The following is a 22,181-nucleotide window of genomic DNA, read 5'->3' as shown; positions in this document are numbered from 1 at the left end:
TACTAAACACTATGTCTATAAAGGCTCATATTTTATTTATTGGATGTCTGACTGACTGACTGAGACATGTGGGGTGTGCCTGAGAGAGAGGGCTAGCATTTGCCATCTAGTCATAGCCAATACATAGCCAACACTTAAAAAGCCTGTGCATACAGTAGCATTTCATCTTTTATAAAATGCGATTTTGGCCAAATACATTTTACCACAGGAAAAACTGAGTGCTCCGTCTATATAGCTACAAAAACTAGTTTGTAAAATGTAGATGAAAATGTAATGTGATGCCGTTTTAATGACGGACAAAAAAAAAAAAAAAAAAAATCACATTTGCACACATTCACTGGTCAAAAGCTATATATTGATAATAATATGTTGTGTAATACAACAACATATAATTTGTTTTTACCATCGGAAAATCATAATAACAGGTGCGCCCCCGCGCTGTTTCGTACTGGAACTTACACAAAGCGCAAGTGATCCTGGTCACCTGATACACTTAATTTATTAACATTTAGGCTAATCATGTTATGGTATACTCTCCGCTCATCCTCACATGTATAAAATGTAGTAAAACATGGTTTTACTACAGTAATGTAGTAGTAACAAAAAAAAAATACAGAAGATCACTGTGAAATCTTTATATTTTATCATCCAGAATGTAATTCGTGATTCGTTCCAAGGCTTCATTTATTTGATCCAAAATACAACAAAACCGTAATATTGTGTAATATTTTTACAATCTTAAATAACTGTTTCCTATTTGAATATACTTTAAAATGTAATTCATTTTTGTGATCAAATCTGAATTTTCAGCATCATTACTCCATCAGTATACTCTTCAGTGTCACGTGATCCTTCAGAAATGCTTTTCACTGCAACTGTACATTAATCTTGAAGAATAGGAATACAGGATAAAACAGAGTTCTTAATGTAACCCAGTGTAATAATTTACGAAGTGTTTTTTTTTTATATATATATATACATATGTGCATTTCATAAATGTATATGGTTTTGGATAAGTTTCATGTTAATTAAGTTGATATTATTTTTATTTTTGTATTTTTATATTTCTTCTGTTTATCCAATCATATTCACTTGTCCACGTTGGGTGTCCAATCTATGCTCTAGATTAAGGTGAAGGGGGCGGGAATAATTGAGGGCAAAGTTGAACGAGGAAGAATTGGGAGAGCACGAGGGAGAAGAGCGTGCGATCATCTGGTGTTATATTGTTTCACAAAATATATAGTGTAACTAATGCTATAATGTGTTACAATAGTTGATGTAGTTAAGGTGTTGTCGGAATGAGAACAGAAACTGATACTACAGAGACGGGTAAGAATTATTTATCCTCAAAATATTTCTGGTTGTGTTAATTCCAGCCTCCATTTACTAATGCAGCGAATGGACTAATTATAGAGACTGAACAGTGTCTATCTTGCTCGGATGGATTGTGTGTTTAGTTGGCGAGTCGTCAGCATGAGGATTCGTGGCAGTTTCAGATGAGGATGATTACAGATGACTTGTGAGCTAACGTGAGTGCTCGGAATTCCTTTGGCCTTAAGGAAATCGCCGCGATAGTGGAGTTGACGGACATCTAACCTCGTGAGGTGAAACACGCTCTTCTGATTGGATGGTTCAAGGTATTTTTATTTTTTTTGTTTGTTGCTCAGTGTTGAGTGAAGCGGTCGTTTGTTTATTTGTTGACCACAACGTACCCCAGCATCAAACAGGCCTGCAACGTGAAAATAACGAACTTTCATATTGATTGAGGTTAAGTGTGAGCTCATATTGCCGGCTTAGTATTTGTTTGAAGAGTTTATTAAGTTTGAGTAAGAGTTTGATGACTCAAATTTGAAGTATAACAACAGAGGGGAACAAATATCCATTTACAAAAAGAGTAAATGTGAAATGTGTACTTGATTTTATTGTTTTATTCATTTGTGTGAATTTGTGAAATTCATATTGCTTATTTAAATAATTTTATTTTACATTTGGAAAAAATCCTGAAACGTGATCATTTTACCTTTTATCCAGTAAATTGTTATTTACAGTCTACTTGAGTGTTTTCCGTTTATTATTATTTGAGTTAAAAAGAAAATATAAATATACATTGATATTTCTTTGATTGTTAAAACAATTGATTTATTTACAGAAGTTAAATTCTTATTCATTATTATTTGAATTTATTTTAAAGATTAAGGGACCCAAGGAACTAAGTAACAAACACAGTTACATAGAACAAGTTGAAGTGAGTAAATAAGAACACTTAGCTCACAATATTTGATAAACCAAAGTTTATTCATACGAACTCAGAGCGCACCATTATCTATCTATATAGGAAAGGGAAAAAAGCGCTACATAAATTGGAGGCACCGCTGGGATCCTTGCGTGTCCCATTACAGTTGTGTTGTAAAAGAAGAAACAAAAGTCTCCGTCTTCATCTAATTAGCACAGTGTGACCATGACTGCTTACTCTATATATCCTGGTCTGGTGGATGAGCTTAAAGGATGGTGTCGAGGAGAAATGCTTAATGAGGCACATGCGCTGATGGTCATTGTCCCTGAAGATGTAGAAATTTCTCAAATAGAAGACACCCTCCAATCTGTTAAATGTCTGGGACGAGTGCGTGTGAGAGGACGCATGTACAACAGTAAACTGGATAGTTTGACTGTTTTATGTGAATGCAAAGAAGTTGTAGACTTTTCTAAAGTCCCTCCTGACATACTACCCACAGGCGGATTTGTAGCCTGGCCGATTGTCATGGTGACACAAAGTCCAGTATCCCCAAGTGCTCCCTCTAGGGCAGAGCATTCATCTACCGCTGTGGATGATGGCAACATTCAGGAATTGTTGGGTGCACATGATGGCTCGGCTGAGTCCATTATTCGTGCCGTGGGGGATCTGCTGTCTAAAATAGAAAAACCAGTTAGTGATAGCAGCAGTTATCGCCGCCTCCGTGTTTTTTCTGGGACTGTGCCAACTCCTGCCGGAGAAGAGCCTTTAGAACATTGGCTAGAACAAGCTCGTCTTATGGTTGAGGAAAGCGATTGCTCAGACAAAGAAAAAAGACGTCGGATTATGGAGAGTTTACGAGGGCCAGCCTTGTCAATAATAAAAGCTGCTCGTGTAACTACTGCTGATCTCAAGCCAGAACAATGTTTAGAGGCCATTGAAAGTGCCTTTGGTTCTGCTGAATCAGGGGAAGAGCTGTATATTGCTTTTCGGTTGATGCAGCAACAGCCAAGGGAAAAACTGTCCGATTTTTTAAAAAGATTAGAACAAGCATTGACCAAAGTCATACAGCGAGGTGGTCTGTCGGTTGCAGCTGCAAACCGTGTAAGAGTGGAACAGTTACTTCGTGGAGCAGTGGCTGCTGATCTTATGTTAGTTAATCTTAAACTGAGGGAAAGGAAGGAAAATCCTCCATCCTTTTTGGAGTTGTTGAGTGAGATTCGCAGTGAGGAAGAATATGAGGCATCAAGGGCTAAGCTAAACTCCACTGTGCATAAGATCCAGGCTAAAGCAGAGGTAGACAATAAGCAGACAGAAATCCAGACTTTAAAAACTGAGTTAAAGGAACTGAAAGCCATGTTTGCTTCTATGGCAGCCACCCAGCATGGAACTGTGAAAGAAGAGACATCTGCTGGTTCAAGTATGAAAACTACAACCTTTGAAAGTTGTCCAGACCCTGAAGTGACTGCGCTGAAAAAACAGGTCAAAAGATTGCAGCAGAAAGTTCAAAGTAAAAAGCCTATTGCCTCTGTGGCCTCCTTGCCTGTGGAGACTTCTAGAAATTTCCCTGGTACATATAAGCCAACAACGTACAGTGATTCGGAGGAATATTACTGCTACCGCTGTGGAGAAAGTGGACACTTCGCCGCAAAATGCAGAAATGCTGAAAACCAAGCAAAAGTTGTTCGAAGATTAATCCAGTCACTGAAAAAAGCCAAAAGTAGAGACTTGCTTTCATCTGAGCCAACATCCAGTACAACCAACTGTTCAGTAAAAAGGAGTGCTGTAGACATACAAAAGCAAAGGCACCTTCCAGAAGGCTTGGTTGGTCCAATGTCTGTTGTTCAGCTAAAGGTGAACGGACATGAATGTGATTCCTTATTAGACAGTGGTTCACAAGTAACCATCATCTTCGAAGCGTGGTACAAGCAGCATCTGTCTGATGTTCCAATTCACCCAGTCACAGGTTTGGCAATTTGGGGTTTAAGTGAGTCCAGCTACCCTTACTTGGGTTATGTGATGGTAGATGTTGAGTTCCCTGCCAAAATCACAGGAACTCATGAAACCCTTTCAGTCTTGGCCTTAATCTGCCCGGGACCATGTAGTCCAGATCAAACACCAGTTATTTTGGGTACCAACGCTAACCTTTTCAAGCGTTTGGCTCGTTTGTGTAGAGAAAGTGCTGGAGTGGACATTGCACAGACATTGGGCATAAATGTGGATTCAGTTTCCGAAGAATTGTCATGTGACCCTGCTAGGATCTCTGGTGAAGACGAAGGAGTGGGCAGTGTAAGGTGGCTTGGTCCCGGCCCTTTGTCCTTGTCCCCTGGAGGGGATTGTGTGGCAATCTGTAATGTAGAGTTAAATGAACCATTAGGAGAAGAGGTTCTGTTGGTAGAGGCTTCTCCAGATGCCACTCTGCCAGTTGGAGTGTTACTGCAGCCCATGGTAGTGCCACATTCTGAAATGGATGTTCACCATTTTCCAGTACTGATGCACAATGAATCCCTGAAGGACACAGTGATTCCAGTAGGAACAGTGGTTGGTCACTTGTATTCTGCAGAACCAGTAATATCCACCCCAAAGACAGGAGAGTTTGATACAAACCTCATTAACTTTGGAGATTCCCCAATTCCTGAGACATGGAAGCAGAGGTTAAGGCAGGCATTGTCGGAAAGAGCTTCTGTGTTTTCACTACACGAGTGGGACGTGGGTTTGGCGAAAGGAGTGGAACACCATATTCGGCTATCCGATTCTAGGCCTTTTCGTGAGCGCTCTAGGCGTTTGGCTCCTGCGGATATTGATGATGTTCGGAAACACATTCAAGAGCTTATGAAATCTGGCATCATCAAGGAATCACGAAGTCCCTACGCCTCCCCTATTGTTATCGCCCGAAAGAAAAATGGAAGTGTAAGAATGTGCATCGACTATCGCACACTTAATGCTCGTACAGTGCCTGACCAGTATACTACTCCTCGCATTGACGATGCATTAGACTGTTTATCAGGGAGTAGATGGTTTTCCGTCCTTGACCTCAGAAGTGGTTATTACCAAATAGCCATGTCTGAAGAGGATAAGGAAAAAACTGCTTTTATATGCCCCTTAGGATTCTATCAATTCGAGCGTATGCCACAGGGCATTACTGGTGCACCCGCGACTTTCCAACGCTTGATGGAAAAAGCTGTGGGGGATATGAATCTGATTCAAGTCCTTGTATACCTGGATGACCTGATTGTCTTTGGGAAGTCATTGGAAGAGCATGAAGAAAGACTTCTGAAGGTCTTGGACAGACTAGCACAAGTGGGACTAAAAGTGTCATTGGACAAATGCCAATTCTGCCAGACCAAGGTCAAATATGTTGGACATATAGTCTCTGCCGAAGGCGTTGCAACAGACCCTGATAAGGTCAAGGCAGTCAGCACATGGCCGCAACCAACAGACCTTAAGTCCTTGAGATCTTTTCTTGGCTTCTGCGGATATTACCGTAGGTTCATAGCCAACTACGCTGCGATTGTCCGACCTCTTACTGAGCTTACGAAAGGTTATGCCCCTACCCAGCGAGGTAAAAAGTGGGAAAAAGATCGATCTAAGGTTTACTTGAAAGAGTCGGAGCCTTTCGGAGACAGATGGAACCAGTCATGCTCTGATGCCTTTGAGCAGATAATTCAGTGTCTTACTAATGCTCCAGTCCTAGCTTTTGCAGACCCCTGCAAACCCTACATTTTGCATGTAGATGCCAGTCTAAAAGGGCTAGGTGCTGTATTATATCAGGAGCATTCATCTGGTCTGCAGCCTGTGGCATTTGCTAGTAGAAAACTGAGTAATTCAGAGCAGAAATATCCTATACACCAGTTGGAATTTCTTGCTTTGAAATGGGCGGTCGTGGATAAATTCCACGATTACCTATATGGAGCTAGATTCACAGTACGTACGGATAATAATCCACTTACGTACGTTCTTACGACAGCTAAACTCAGTGCCACTGGACATCGTTGGCTGGCTGCACTATCCACCTACGACTTTGATGTGTTGTACAGACCAGGCAAGAACAATACTGATGCAGATTTACTGTCCCGTAATATGGCAGATGAGGAAATAAGAGAGGGTTGGCAAAGCATCTCTGAGACCGATGTAAGGGCCATATGCCAGGAAGTTCATGTTGACTTAAAGCTCAGCAAATCACCTAGGTATGTAGAGCAACTAGCAGCCTCACCTGAGTGTATTCCTGATGTGTATGCTTTCCCTGTTCAACTGGAATGTGACTTCTTGGAGCAGAAATCCATAGCTGATTTGACAAGAGCCCAGAAGAATGATGTTGTCCTGAGGAAAGTAATTGAAGCTTTAAAGCAAGGGACGTGGCCTACTGAGGTAAAGGTGAATTCTGAGTTGTGGCTTATGAAACGTGAGAAGAATAGGCTTCTAATTAAAGAAGGTTTGCTTTTCCGCTGCAGTCAAACACCCTCTGGAGAAGAAGTTTCCCAACTTGTCCTACCTACTGAATTCAGGGAGGATGTGTGCAGGTTGTTGCATGATGACATGGGTCATCTGGGTGTAGAAAGAACCACAGATCTCATCAGGAGTAGATTCTACTGGCCCAAAATGGCCTGCGAGGTGGAACAATACATAAAGAATTGTGGGGAGTGTATTACTCGCAAGACACCATGTAGTAAAGCAGCTCCTTTGCACCAAATTACCAGCAATGGACCGATGGATCTGGTCTGCATTGATTTCCTCTCACTTGAGCCCGACTCAAAAGGAATAAGTAACATCTTGGTAGTCACAGATCATTTTACACGGTACGCCCAGGCGTTTCCCTCAAGGAATCAGACAGCTCGCACTGTAGCCAAGATCTTAGTGGACAAGTATTTTGTGCATTATGGCTTACCTGGGAGGATCCATTCCGACCAAGGGCGAGACTTTGAGAGTAATTTAATCAAAGAGCTCTTGCTTCTGTTGGGGATTCGAAAATCACGTACCACTCCGTACCACCCTCAAGGTGATGCTCAGCCTGAGAGGTTTAATCGTACCTTGCTCTCGATGTTGGGAACCTTGGGACATGAGAAAAAACGTCAGTGGAGTCAGCATGTGGGGTATCTGGTTCATGCCTATAATAGCACGAAATGTGATGCTACAGGGTACTCTCCCTACTATTTAATGTTTGGAAGGGAAGCAAGACTCCCTGTTGATCTTTGTTTCCAAACATCTGCTGAAGGAACAGAGGAAAGACAACATTTTCAGTATGTCGCCAAGCTGAAAAAAGATTTAAAAGAAGCTTATCAACTAGCCTCAGAAGCTTCAAACAAAGTGCATCAACGAAACAAAAGAGCCTATGACAGCAGCATTAAATTCCAGGTCTTGGATGTTGGTGATAGAGTGTTGTTGAAGAATCTGGGACTGAGAGGAAAACACAAGCTTCAGAGTCGATGGAGTTCTTTGCCATATCTGGTAGTTGACAAAATGCCTAACTTACCAGTGTATAAGGTGAAACCTGAACGTGGTGGAGGAGTCAAAACTATACATCGAGATCACCTCTTACCGATTGGACAGTCTGTGAGAATGCTGGAGAGTCCAGGTTATGCATTACCTGAAAAGACAAGAAAACATTCAAACTCAAACCAAACACACAAAAAAGTGCAAAAAGAAACCCAAAATCACTTATTTGAGATGACAGAATCCTCAGAGTCAGAATGTGAAAGGGTTAATGTGCCTTACCAGAAATATGTGCACAAGTTGCTGAAAAATAAGAGGACCAGGGACAGATCTCCTGATAGCGATGGAAATGAGCAAGAAGCTGATGATACTGGTCATGAGGAAAGTGATCAGGCTGAGGAAGAGTGGACTGAAAATGATAATGTTGCTGAATCTGAGTCAGACTCAGAAGTTGAATCAGACACTGTGACTGTTTCTGAAAGGAAGTGTACAAAACCAAAAGCGGTTATGCCTCCTAGTCAGAGAGCCCATAGTAAGAGACCTGTGAAGCCTGTTATAAGACTCACTTATGACGAACCAGGAAGAAGTAGTGACCACCCAATTGAAATTGTCCATAGAGGGGTCATTATAAGACTAGGTCAGAGTTAAAATAACTAAATGAACAACCAGGTATAGACTGTAAAATTTTGATTTAAATGTCTGATGAGGACATTCAGACAATTGGAAAGGGGAGGGTGTAACCCAGTGTAATAATTTACGAAGTGTTTTTTTTTTTTATATATATATACATATGTGCATTTCATAAATGTATATGGTTTTGGATAAGTTTCATGTTAATTAAGTTGATATTATTTTTATTTTTGTATTTTTATATTTCTTCTGTTTATCCAATCATATTCACTTGTCCACGTTGGGTGTCCAATCTATGCTCTAGATTAAGGTGAAGGGGGCGGGAATAATTGAGGGCAAAGTTGAACGAGGAAGAATTGGGAGAGCACGAGGGAGAAGAGCGTGCGATCATCTGGTGTTATATTGTTTCACAAAATATATAGTGTAACTAATGCTATAATGTGTTACAATAGTTGATGTAGTTAAGGTGTTGTCGGAATGAGAACAGAAACTGATACTACAGAGACGGGTAAGAATTATTTATCCTCAAAATATTTCTGGTTGTGTTAATTCCAGCCTCCATTTACTAATGCAGCGAATGGACTAATTATAGAGACTGAACAGTGTCTATCTTGCTCGGATGGATTGTGTGTTTAGTTGGCGAGTCGTCAGCATGAGGATTCGTGGCAGTTTCAGATGAGGATGATTACAGATGACTTGTGAGCTAACGTGAGTGCTCGGAATTCCTTTGGCCTTAAGGAAATCGCCGCGATAGTGGAGTTGACGGACATCTAACCTCGTGAGGTGAAACACGCTCTTCTGATTGGATGGTTCAAGGTATTTTTATTTTTTTTGTTTGTTGCTCAGTGTTGAGTGAAGCGGTCGTTTGTTTATTTGTTGACCACAACGTACCCCAGCATCAAACAGGCCTGCAACGTGAAAATAACGAACTTTCATATTGATTGAGGTTAAGTGTGAGCTCATATTGCCGGCTTAGTATTTGTTTGAAGAGTTTATTAAGTTTGAGTAAGAGTTTGATGACTCAAATTTGAAGTATAACAACAGAGGGGAACAAATATCCATTTACAAAAAGAGTAAATGTGAAATGTGTACTTGATTTTATTGTTTTATTCATTTGTGTGAATTTGTGAAATTCATATTGCTTATTTAAATAATTTTATTTTACATTTGGAAAAAATCCTGAAACGTGATCATTTTACCTTTTATCCAGTAAATTGTTATTTACAGTCTACTTGAGTGTTTTCCGTTTATTATTATTTGAGTTAAAAAGAAAATATAAATATACATTGATATTTCTTTGATTGTTAAAACAATTGATTTATTTACAGAAGTTAAATTCTTATTCATTATTATTTGAATTTATTTTAAAGATTAAGGGACCCAAGGAACTAAGTAACAAACACAGTTACATAGAACAAGTTGAAGTGAGTAAATAAGAACACTTAGCTCACAATATTTGATAAACCAAAGTTTATTCATACGAACTCAGAGCGCACCATTATCTATCTATATAGGAAAGGGAAAAAAGCGCTACATTAATATCTAATGTACATTTGGACATGTTAGAGTATGGCATGTCTCCCTCATAGTACATAGAAGAGGCCCCCTGGTCCTTTTTAGCTGGCCTTGTGACCCTAGGAAAAAGAATACTTACACACATGTTCATGACATGTAAAACCTGACACTTCTAGGAAGAAATAATATGTTTCTAAGTAAGCATGCATCAATCTATAGTTATATAGATGGCTTCTTTATTTAATCACATCATACAACAATCTTGGAGGTTAAATACTGATCAAACACTTGATTAATAATCACACAATATTAATGAGATAATATATTTTGAAGAAAGGATATAATCAGCGTCAGAATCTCTATCCTCTCCTTCAGGCAACTCAGCAGTGAGTCAGTGTCATGGATGGAGGACCTGTTAATATTTTTTCTAGTTTATATTTCCATCTCGTTATGCCGCTGGTTTATATATTATCTAATTAACCTATATAATATATAATTATGGTTGTTATTAATCGTGAATAAATCTAAATCTTTTGAGACTATTATTTTGTGTTATTGAATTTGTCATGAAGATGTGACCATTTCTTCCTTTTATGCAGGCTTACTAAATAATCTTGATATAAAAAAAGGGTGGGGGGTGCCCTTTTCATTTTCAGCACATGCCCCTCAAAAGGTCTGTGCACGGCCCTGCCTCTGGAGTCCATTAACGCATATATGCGTTTTGAGTCATTTTCTCCGGATAACCCTGAAAAGAACTTAAATTACACTCTCAGTTTTAATTGTACAGATAAGAGCAATACATCAATCGAATCTGTAAAGGGTCTACTTTTTTTTTTGGATACAGACATAATAACAAAACACCTTTGTGCACTTATAAAATAAAGATAACAACAAGGTATGCTGTCTGCAGCCTTTGTGTGCTCTGATCTTCATTTACAAACACATCATTAAAATGAACTGTAACTCCATGAATACTCAACGAAGAGATATGAGAGAGATATCAATAGAAAGCCTGAACTGTCTACCTTTAAACTAAACAAGTGCTGCCGAAAACAAATATTCTGAGATAAAGTAATCCATATGAAAACAACGCGATGTCTATTTTTCATGTCTCCGTTCATTATATATAATGTGACCACGCCCCCGCGCTTAACGCGCTATTCAGTTTCAAACTGAAGCGCGCGGCTTGAATACGCCCACACAGAAAAAAAAAGCAGCCAGACTGTTCTTCCAGTTTTTATTTTATATTACTGCTTGCTTCGCGATGAGAAGAATAAGACATAAATTCCTCCAAAAAGATGTGATGTGGTTGAGGATTTGAGAAATGGATTTCCTCAGAAAAAAGAATGAAGCACTTTATTCAGTTTTATTATTAACCAATTTTATAGCAACAACAAAATCAAAAAAATATTATAGTACATTAATTCTTCTTTGTAAATTATTATTTGAAGTAACAAAACCATGGTTAATTTGCAGTTACCATGGCTACAATAATGATGATTTGTGGTGTTATTGTTAAAACCATGGGTAATTTTCGTAATGGAACCTGAAAAAAAAAAAAAAAAAAAAAAAATTCACAGGAATGTTCCTGAAAGTGATAAACGGTCCTCGTTTTTACCTAAATGATTTATAATTTATTTTGATATATATTATAGCTGACACCTAAATGTACACATTAAAATTGTTTTATGACTCTTTCTCCTCAAATGCTATTGTTTAAATTTGCGTTTGAGCCCATGTGAAAAAGTAGCATAATTTACATATGATTTACAGTTTATTTTAATAAATATTAAACATTATATTCAATTGTGCAGTATAGCTGACACCTAGATGAACAGTTACAGTTGTTTTTATGACTGTAAGTCATTCTCCTCAAATGCTACTGACGTTAGAAAAGTGTCTACCAATAACTTTAGAGACGGTCCCTAAATTTGAGACTCTCGAACGTCCAACGACAAGCCAACTTTATGTCCTTTTCTTCTTTCTCTTCTCGGCACCAGAGGGATACATCCTTTTTGTGACATGACTTCTCATTTATCACAGTGACGCGCACTTGCGCGCCGGCGCGAATTGTCAATGCACCCCAGATAGCAAATGACATGTGGCCCAGTTCTGGCCCACATCTCCCATATTCTTCTGGCCCACATACCGCGCGGAATGACGGCGATGACTCAACCTGAGTCTGGCTGACATATGTCAGCCACAACTGAACCAGATCTGGGCCACATCTCAGAAATGGTGTGGGTGACATCTGGGCCAGATCTGGCCCAGTTTTGTCTGACAGAAGTCAGCCACAACTTTACCAGATCCATGCCGCATCTCACAAATGGCATGGGCGACACCTGGCCCAGATGTCAACCACGCCATTTCTGAGATGTGGCCCAGATCCGTCCCAGTTGTGGCTGACTTCTGGGTTAGATATGGCCCATATTTACCCTTTCTAGACACAAAAGAATACGTAATTAATCCAGAATAAAGAAAACACTCATGTAGTCTAAACTGCTTTATTAAAATATAAAAATTAGACAAATAAATATACATACATGAATACAACTGCATGTATAGATATAAAACAAATACATTTACATTATTACAAAATAAAAAATACAGATAAATATTTATATAGTTAAATACACATGAACATTACATTTACATTTAGCAGACACTTTTATCCAAAGCAACTTACAAATGAGGACAATGGAAGCAATCAAAATCAATAAAAGAGCAATGATATACAGGTGCTGGTCATATAATTAGAATATCATCAAAAAGTTGATTTATTTCACTAATTTCATTCAAAAAGTTAAACTTGTATATTATATTTATTCATTACACACAGACTGATATATTTCAAATGTTTATTTCTTTTTTTTATTTTGACGTTTATAACTGACAGCGAAGGACAATCCCAAATTCAGACGCGGCAGAGAGGAGTGAGTATGAGAAACATTCAGATACACAGGCTGATTCAGTCTTCTGAATTGGGAGTAGCGAACATGCATTATAAACTTCTTTCAAATTAGAATCTGTTGGGGAGATAAAATGTGCAAGATAACGTATATGTACTAATAAAAACATCAAACAAAAAACGTCAAACAAAAAAAATGTATCTTTTACTCTCCAGTACTGAAAGCAAAACTGATAAGGGAGCCCTTGATACTGTGACACAGCATTTTCAAATTAACATTACCTTTTTTGCAGTGGCGGTAGTTTGTATGTCCATCTATAGCTGCCATCATCTAAGGTCTTTTGAGTACTGGTATCATCTGAAGCCCTCACAAGTTCTGCAAGTCCTGTGCTGTTCAGTTTCTAATAACCCTGAGATGGACATTTGCAGAAACAGGAAGGCAAAGGGAGAAAGATTAGCATAGCTGCTGTTCATATAATTTCAGGCAATGTGCACTTTTTACTATTTCATCAATGGAGTACATTGAGTACTATTTTTAATCTAGTAGCTTTAAACTGAAATAATTTTTCTAGATCCCTTAATATACACATTATTTGTTGTCTGTTTTTGGGGAACAGACACAGTCTCTATAGAATGGACTGCATATGCCAGAGTAACATTTCATACATTTTAATAAAATTTAACTGGGAGGAACATCATAACTGTAATTTACACAACCATTCAAGAGTTTGGGGTCTGTAAGATATTTCATGCCTTTATAAAAAATCTCTTATGCTCACCACGGCTCCATTTATTGAATCAAATTACAGTAAAATAGTAACACTGTGACTATTACAATTCAAAATAACTCTTTTCTATGTGAATATTATGTCAAAATGTCATTTATTCCTTTGATCAAAGCTGAATTTTCAGCATCATTACTCCAGTCTTCAGTGACACATCTTCAGAAATCATTCTAATATGATGATTTACTGCACATTTCTGATTATGATCAATGTTAATATACAGACGTGCTGAATTTTTTTTTTTGTTAACTCATTGTTACATAGAATCCAAACATTTGAATGTTAGTGTTACATGCATCAAATTGTTCAAAATCATCTGTTTCAAATAGTGTTCCTGTAGCTCAACTGGTAGAGCACTGCTCTAGCAAGCAAGCAAGTGCAAGGTTGGGGGTTCGATTCCCCGGGAACACGTGATATGCAAAAATTGATAGCCTGAATGCACTGTAAGTCGCTTTGGATAAAAGCGTCTGCTAAATGCATAAATAAATGCAGGTCTTTTGAACTTTGTATTCATCTGTGAATCCTGAAAAATAAAATGCATCACGGTTTCCACAAAAAAAATGAAGCAGCACAACTGTTTCAACGCTGATAATAAGTTTCTTGAGCAGCAAATCAGCATTTCTGAGGGATCCATGTGACACTGAAGACTGGAGGAATGATGCTGAAAATACTCTGCACATCACAGGAATAAATTAGTTTATAATGTATTCACATAGAAAACAGCTATTTTAAGTTGTAATAATATTTCACAATATTACTCTTTTTACATATTTTAATTAAATAATGAATACAGAGGTGAGCAGAAGATAATTATTACAAATTGTATTCACTTCAAGCTTTTGAACACTAGTGTAGTGTATATTTTAGGTTTGACTTACTGTACTAGTCTTGTGGTCAATAGCATCTTGGAGATGTTGTCTTACAGTAGGTTCACTCCAGGCCATCAGCACTGAAGAATCTAGGAACAAAACAAGCAATTTGACACAGAGCCAACAATATTTAGTCTGCAGTTCCGGGTTTATTGGATGGAAACAAGCTAGAGCAGGTGAAATGCAAAAAATAAATAAATAAAATAACAGATTCATTGCGATATATGTTGTGAAAAAATGCATATTAGGTTACTTAACCTTTTCAGCGCTTCCTACATCTCTGTCAGCAGCTCCCTTCAGAAATATTGAAATCTTGGACACTCCCTTCTGTTGTAGAAGGATTATTTTGTCACTCTTGAAATCGCAGAAAAGTTTTATGTTTACCATAAAAGATCAAAACAACTTTAGTTTTCTGCCAATTTTCGCGCTCCTTGATAACGTGACATCATCGATAAACAGTAAAGTGTAAATGTTAAGGTTAAATAAATTAAGCAATTTCCAATCATCCATTGAAATATTACCAACAAAACAGTCAAAAGCTATCATCTACAGATGAAGATTTGATTAAAAGCCCAAACTTTCATAAATAAGAGCACAATAGAGTTATCTTACCTGACCGTCGTCTGAAAACGGTAGAAATGCTAACGGACTTTTTCGAAGACATTAAACCATTCCTATAAAGTAAATAAACAACAGAAACGAGTCAAATACAAGTAAGAGAAGTGTCAACAACAGTTATAAGTAATATTTGTGTGATTTTATGGACTTAACTCACCTGAAAACAGTGAAATCAGCGAGAAACGGGGTGTTTCCTCGTGATATATGCAGTGTTGCGCTCCGTTTCCATGGCAACTCCATCCGGTCCGCGCGCATGCCCATGAAAGGACGTCACGAATTAAAAGTAACACGCTTACGTTACATAAATAAACATATGAATAAACATATGCCCCTTATTTTTTTTCTGTAAGAGGGGGCGCGGCCATTTGTAGATTTAATGTGTCTGGCTTTCGTTGTCATTCCAGCTATATTAGCTGTACAAACAGCTTGTTTTGCTGTTTACTGTTGCAAACTGCTGTATCTTACTATTTTATGTTTAATGTACTGCCTTAGTTATGAACGTACTGGTTTGTAGTGCAAACAGTTTTACCGTTTACTGCACTTTGTTCTTCTTGTTATTTCCCTATAACCATGACCATAAATCTCACACATTTACATACAATTGCTTGGTGGATAGAATTAGATCACTGCATAATTCAAAATGTCATTCAGTTATGATAATGCTAATTTAAAATTAATTTTGTAGTTCTATAATCCAGTGCAAAATGCCAGGCCTGTGCATAATAGTGGGACAAAGTGGTGCTTTTATAGTTTAAGATTTTGTATTGTTGCTTTTACGAACACTCATATATGTGTGTATATATATTTATATGTGTGTGTGTGTGTGTGTGTGTGTGTGTGTGTATAAGGTGCATCTTGAAGAAATGTGAATATCATGAAAAAAGTTCATTTTTTGTAACTTATTTTATTAAAAAGTGAAATTTTCATATATTCTAAAGATTCATTTTTTTGATGATTAGATTAATTTAATGAATGTAATTATTGCATTTAAAAGTATAAAAAGGAGATAAAAATATTATTTATTATTTAAAATGATTTTTAAAGAAACTTTGTCCTGTGGTGTGACAGTACAGGTGTCACAATGGAGGACTTTTTTTTTTATCACACCAAAGGATGTTTCAGCCTTTTCTGTCAAAAAAAAATGACCTTGCTATTCCAAGCTAACCTGTCATTAGTGGCAAGCAAGACACATTTGCAAAATTTTCTAGGATTATGTAGCTTAACATGCACTTTTTAATAAAAACATATATATAATTTAGGGGTGTCATATTAATGCACAACAAAGCATAAACATTTTTTAGTGGTTCCGAAAAAGTTCAAAGGACATGGTGTCACACCAGAGGACATGGTACAAAAATGTAAAAAAATCAAATAACATTGCAGCTTCATAACAGGTCCGTGTAGGTCAAATAAATGTGTGTATGTATTTATATTACGTGTCCTGAAATATTATGGGCGTCCAGTACTCAAAATAGTTTTAGAACCACTGACTGGTAAAGTAAGGTGATCTGCCAGGACGTGTCTTCAGAAAATGGCACATCTGGTCACCTGGTATAGGCCATATCTGGCCCACATACAACAAGCCAGAACTCAACCTAGAACCGGTTTGTCACACACGGGCCAGATCTGGCCCACACACAGCAAGCCACAACTCAAATTAAAGCCGGTTTGTCGCACGCGGGCCAGATCTGGCCCACACACAGCAGGCCACGACTCAAACTAAAACCGGTTTGTCAAACACGGGCCAGATCTGGCCCACACACAGCAAGCCACGGCTCAAATTAAAGCCGGTTTGTCGCACGCGGGCCAGATCTGGCCCACACACAGCAGGCCACGACTCAAACTAAAGCCGGTTTGTCGCACACGGGCCAGATCTGGCCCACACACAGCAAGCCACGACTCAAACTAAAGCCGGTTTGTCGCACACGGCCAGATCTGGCCCATAAACAGCATGCCACAACTCAAACTAAAGCCGGTTTGTCGCACACGGGCCAGATCTGGCCCACACACAGCAAGCCACGACTCAAACTAAAGCCGGTTTGTCGCACACGGCCAGATCTGGCCCACACACAGCAAGCCACGACTCAAACTAAAGCCGGTTTGTCGCACACGGGCCAGATCTGGCCCATAAACAGCATGCCACAACTCAAACTAAAACCGGCTTGATGTGTGTGGGCCAGAGATGGCCCATATAACCTCTGCCGCTGCCAGAACTGAGCCAGATGTGCCATAGTTGGCCCAGATGAGGCCCGGATATGTATGCTATCTGGGACGCGAGGTGTCTATGCGCAATTGCGCATGACTCAAACGCTAGCAGACACAGCAGCAGTTGTGGGTAAATAAGAATTTTCTTGTCTTGAATTATTAATTTATTCGTTCATTATTCATTCATTCATTCATTTATATCAGTTGTTTAAGTTATTTAATTGAAAAAAAAAAAAAAAAAACATAAGCAGCCGCTTAGTTCGATCGCTTATGCCTCGAGCCGGCCCTGCAGTTAGAAATATCAAGGGTTCACACAAAACAAGGGGAGTCTGCATTTAGTTACTATGCCGCCCGCAGTAGGTATCAGCTTCCAGAAGAGCTCAGATGTGCTAAAACATTAGTCACAAACTCATCTGTTTAGCTGTGCATTTATTGAATATGCACTGTGCAATGTCCGAACCGATTGCACTGTATTTTACGTATTCAATGTATTTTATATAAAATCATTTTATATTTTTAATTGTTTTAAATTCATTCCATTTTTAAATAATTGAATTGCTTGTTTTAAATTTTACTTTCTTTTACAGTACAGACCAAAAGTTTGGACACACCTTCTCATTCAAAGAGTTTTCTTTATTTTCATGACTAGAAAATTGTAGAGTCACACTGAAGGCATCAAGGGCTATTTGAACAAGAAGGAGGGTGATGGGGTGCTGCGCCAGATGACCTGGCATCCACAGTCACCGGACCTGAACCCAATCGAGATGGTTTAGGGGTGAGCTGGACCGCAGAGAGAAGGCAAAAGAGCCAACAAGTGCTAAGCATCTCTCGGGGAACTCCTTCAAGACTGCTGGAAGACCATTTCAGGTAACTACCTCTTGAAGCTCATCAAGAAAATGCTAAGAGTGTGGAAAGCAGTAATCAATCACCTTTATTTATATAGTGCTTTAAACAAAATACATTGCGTCAAAGCACTGAACAACATTCATTTGGAAAACAGTGTCTCAATAATGCAAAATTATAGTTAAAGGCAGTTCATCATTGAATTCAGTTATGTCATCTCTGTTCAGTTTAAATAGTGTCTGTTTTTATTAGCAATCAAGTCAATGATATCGCTGTAGATGAAGTGACCCCAACTAAGCAAGCCAGAGGCGACAGCGGCAGTAATCAAAGCAAAAGGTGGCTAATTTGAAGAACCTAGAATATGACATATTTTCAGTTGTTTCACACTTTTTTGTTATGTATATACTTCCATATATAATTCCACATGTGTTAATTCATAGTTTTGATGCCTTCAGTGTGAATCTACAATTTTATCAGTTCAATTATTCAGTGATAGAGAAAGAAGCGCTGGCACTTGTTTGGGCTTTGCAGCACTTTGAGGTGTACATTGGAGGAGGGCGGCCACTTGTTGTGTACACCGATCACAATCCGTTGACATTTTTACAGTCACTGAAGTGTCCCAATCAGAGACTCATGAGGTGGTCGTTGTTTTTGCAAGCCTACGCACTGGAGATTAGACACATTAAAGGTGTAGACAACGTAATAGCAGACGCGTTATCACGTGCTCCTATGCTTTAAGTATTGATGCCGCTTCTTGTTGTCTTAAGACTTGTTTTTCCTATGCCTGTTTTCTTAATTTGATTCCCAGGTCGGGGTTTCTGAAGATGGAATGGAGGGAAGCAGTAGCTTAAACGCAAGTTGAAATTTAATGTATATTTCGGCTGTGTAATATTCTGCCATTTATTGTGTTGTGGTAATTTTGTAATTTAACGTTTTCGATTTATATTGGGTTATGGTACCTGTGATTTGTTTTGCCGGTGGCCCCTCTGGGTCACCGACATTATGGGGGGGAATGTGACGGCCCTTGTGTGATTAATTATCTTTGTTCTGTTGAGGTGATCGCTGATTGGGTGCACCTGGAACCTGTGAACTAGTGAAGATAAAGCTCCACTTGGTCAAACTACTCAGGAGGTCTCTTCTCTGCAATCCAGATGTCATCCATGGCCTGATCACGCCGACTACTATATTTTGTTTGGGTTTATTTGTGTTACGGAGACTTACCGTCTGCATTCAAATAGTTATGTTTGGTGACTCTTTTGTTAAATAAATCACTTTTTGATTATTTATGCTGCCTCGTTCCCTTTTCTGTCATGACCCTTGAGCCAGGTTGTGACAAAAAGGGAACGAGGCAGCATAAATAATCAAAAAGTGATTTATTTAACAAAAGAGTCACCAAACATAACTATTTGAATGCAGACGGTAAGTCTCCGTAACACAAAAATAAGTAAAGTGGAGTCTGAGAGGGAGTCTGATGAGGGTGAAGTAGAGTTCGTGACTCCATCGATGTCGGACTTTCCACTATCGGTGTCAAAAAATTGAGTTGATACAGGAACAGCAAAGTGACTCTTCCCTTAAAGAAATGTTTAATTGTGTTGTATCTGCTAAGGAGATCAACAGTGTAGCAAGTGGGTATTTCTTACAAAAAGGCTTGTTGCTTAGGAAATGGTTGATTCTGGGTACTGACTTTGTTGGGGATGCTATCGTTCAGTTGGTGGTACCGACTAAATTTCGTCCCCTTGTCTTAAAAGTTGCTCATGATGAGAGTGGGCACTTTGGTGTGAAAAAGACTTATCTTAGTGTCTTGAAGCATTTCTTTTGGCCACGGTTGAAAAAAGATGTTGCAACATACATTAAGACATGTCACGTGTGTCAGTTAACGGGTAAGCCCAATCAGTATGTTAAACCTGCTCCATTACAACCCATTTTGGTTAGGAATGAGCCATTTGAGCACCTGATTGTGGACTGTGTGGGTCCGTTACCATGCTCTAAGTCTGGCTGTAAATACCTGCTGTCTGTTATGTGTCAGAATACTCGGTATCCTGCTGCATATCCATTGAGGGCAATTACCACTAAGGCGGTAGTGAAAGCTCTAAGTCAGTTCATTTCGGTCTTTGGCATTCCGAAGGTAATCCAGAGCGATCAGGGGTCCAACTTTTCTTCGCACATGTTTGGTCAAATTTAGAAATTGTTGCGTGTCAGTCATAACCAATCATCAGCCTATCATGCACAGAGTCAGGGGGCCTTGGAAAGATTCCATCAGACTTTGAAGTCTCTCCTGCGTGCATATTGCACAGAGCTGGATAGAGACTGGGAGGAGGGTCTTCCCTGGCTTATGTTGGCTGCAAGAGAAGCTGTGCAGGAAAGTATAGGTTTTAGTCCTAATGACTTGGTTTTTGGACACAAAGTGCGTGGACCCTTGGCTGTTTTAAAAGATGGTCTGGTGGAGGCAGAACCACCCAGAAATTTGATTGATTTTGTCAATGGCTTTAAACATCGTTTGTTTGTAGCAGGTGAAATGGCGAGGGAGAAATTGCAAGTGTCACAGAGTAAGATGAAAAATAACTATGATCGCCGTGCAGAGCATCAAGAGTTTAGTCCGGGAGATCAAGTGCTCGCACTGATGCCTGTTGTGAGCTCGCCATTTCAGGCTAAATATGCTGGTCCTTATACAGTTGTTGAGAGAAGGTCTGACCTGAATTATATAATAGCAACACCCGGACGGAAAAAGTCAACACAGTTATGTCATGTCAACCTTCTCAAACCATATTATAAGCGTGAGGCTGAGGTAAGCCAGACAGTAAGAGACCAGGTGCATCCGGTTTTGCTTGTGAGTTCAGTGTCAGAATCACATGAGGTAGATGGAGTGCCAGAACCAGATGACAGTTTGTTATATGGTCGTTTAAAAAATTCTGAGACCCTTCGTAACCTTGATAGTCTGTTGTTGCATTTGACTGAATCTAAGCGTGGTGAGTTGTCAGATCTGATACAGAAATATCCATGTCTGTTTGATGATGTTCCTACATGCACAAATTGGATCGAACATGATGTTGATGTTGGAAACGCACAACCAATTAAACAGCATTTTTACCGCATGTCTCCAGAGAAACTTAAATATCTAGACTCTGAAGTTGCTTACATGTTGGAAAATAATATTGCAATCCCGTCACCTTCTAGTTGGTCTTCACCGTGTATTTTGGTTCCAAAGGCTGATAAATCGCCTAGATTTTGCACAGACTTCAGGAAGGTAAACTCAGTCACTAAACCAGATTCCTTTCCGTTGCCACGTATGGACGACTGTATAGATCAGGTTGGTTCTGCCAAATTTGTTAGCAAGTTTGACTTGCTTAAAGGATATTGGCAGGTTCCGCTGTCTGCGCGTGCTCAGGAGGTGTCGGCATTTGTTACACCATCTGGACTCTATTCTTATAGAGTCATGCCGTTTGGTTTGAGGAATGCTCCAGCGACATTCCAACGTTTGATGAATCGTGTTGTGTCAGGTTTAGAAGGTTGTTCTGTTTATCTAGATGATCTGGTTATTTATAGTGACACATGGCATGCTCATCTTAAACGCATTCGAGCTTTGTTTGACCGGTTGTCTGCGGCACGTTTGACTGTAAATTTGGCCAAGTGTGAGTTTGCGAGGGCAACGGTGACTTATTTGGGACGTGTAGTGGGGCAGGGCCATGTAGCTCCGGTCCAGGCCAAAGTCAGGGCAGTAGAACATTTTCCTAGGCCTACAACTAAAAAAGAGTTACAACGATTTTTGGGTCTCGTTGGATACTACAGGAGTTTCTGTAAGAACTTCTCTACAGTTGTTTTTCATATGACTGAGTTGTTAAAAGCTAAGGTAAAGTTTGTGTGGTCTAATGAGTGTCAGCAAGCCTTTGAGAATATTAAGTCCCTGTTGTGTTCGTCTCCTGTGTTGATAGCACCACAGTTTGATAAAACATTCATGCTCCAAGTAGATGCAAGTCAGGTGGGTGCAGGTGCTGTTTTGTTACAGGAGGATGATCAGGGAATGGTGAGACCAGTTAGCTTCTTTTCCAAAAAATTCAACCGTTATCAGTTCAATTATTCAGTGATATAGAAAGAAGCGCTGGCACTTGTTTGGGCTTTGCAGCACTTTGAGGTGTACATTGGAGGAGGGC

The 22,181-nt window shown here is 39.1% G+C and overlaps 1 protein-coding gene and 1 long non-coding RNA gene across 3 annotated transcripts; one reads left to right on the top strand and one right to left on the bottom strand.

Annotated features, from left to right (window-relative positions):
• The first annotated feature begins 931 nt into the window (after nucleotides 1-931).
• Nucleotides 932-9,521, top strand: LOC127974528 (uncharacterized). 2 transcript variants are annotated; one of them, XR_008157309.1, is made up of 2 exons: nucleotides 932-8,798; nucleotides 8,927-9,521. XR_008157309.1 is itself a non-coding variant. In XM_052577869.1 (2 exons), the coding sequence occupies exon 2, from the start codon at nucleotides 2,459-2,461 to the stop codon at nucleotides 8,306-8,308; it is 5,850 nt and encodes a 1,949-aa protein (XP_052433829.1). In that variant the 5' UTR covers nucleotides 932-1,329; nucleotides 1,458-2,458; the 3' UTR covers nucleotides 8,309-9,521. The 2 variants fall into 2 exon arrangements, 1 of the variants encoding a protein (XP_052433829.1); XM_052577869.1 differs by having other exon boundaries at nucleotides 932-1,329; nucleotides 1,458-9,521.
• A 2,370-nt stretch (nucleotides 9,522-11,891) lies between these two features.
• On the bottom strand, nucleotides 11,892-14,936 carry LOC127974563 (uncharacterized). Its single transcript, XR_008157320.1, has 4 exons — nucleotides 14,626-14,936; nucleotides 14,377-14,456; nucleotides 12,996-13,123; nucleotides 11,892-12,831 (listed from the first exon to the last, which is right to left on the bottom strand). It is a non-coding gene; the product is annotated as an uncharacterized LOC127974563 (long non-coding RNA).
• Between the last annotated feature and the right edge of the window lie 7,245 nt (nucleotides 14,937-22,181).

The sequence above is a fragment of the Carassius gibelio genome, chromosome B16 (assembly GCF_023724105.1).
Source record: "Carassius gibelio isolate Cgi1373 ecotype wild population from Czech Republic chromosome B16, carGib1.2-hapl.c, whole genome shotgun sequence".
Lineage (NCBI taxonomy): Eukaryota > Metazoa > Chordata > Actinopteri > Cypriniformes > Cyprinidae > Carassius > Carassius gibelio.
This window is presented reverse-complemented; position numbering and strand designations above follow the sequence as displayed.

Excerpts from the sequence above, each read along its gene's own strand:
- LOC127974528 (XM_052577869.1), top strand. The coding sequence starts at position 2,459 with ATGACTGCTTACTCTATATATCCTGGTCTGGTGGATGAGCTTAAAGGA.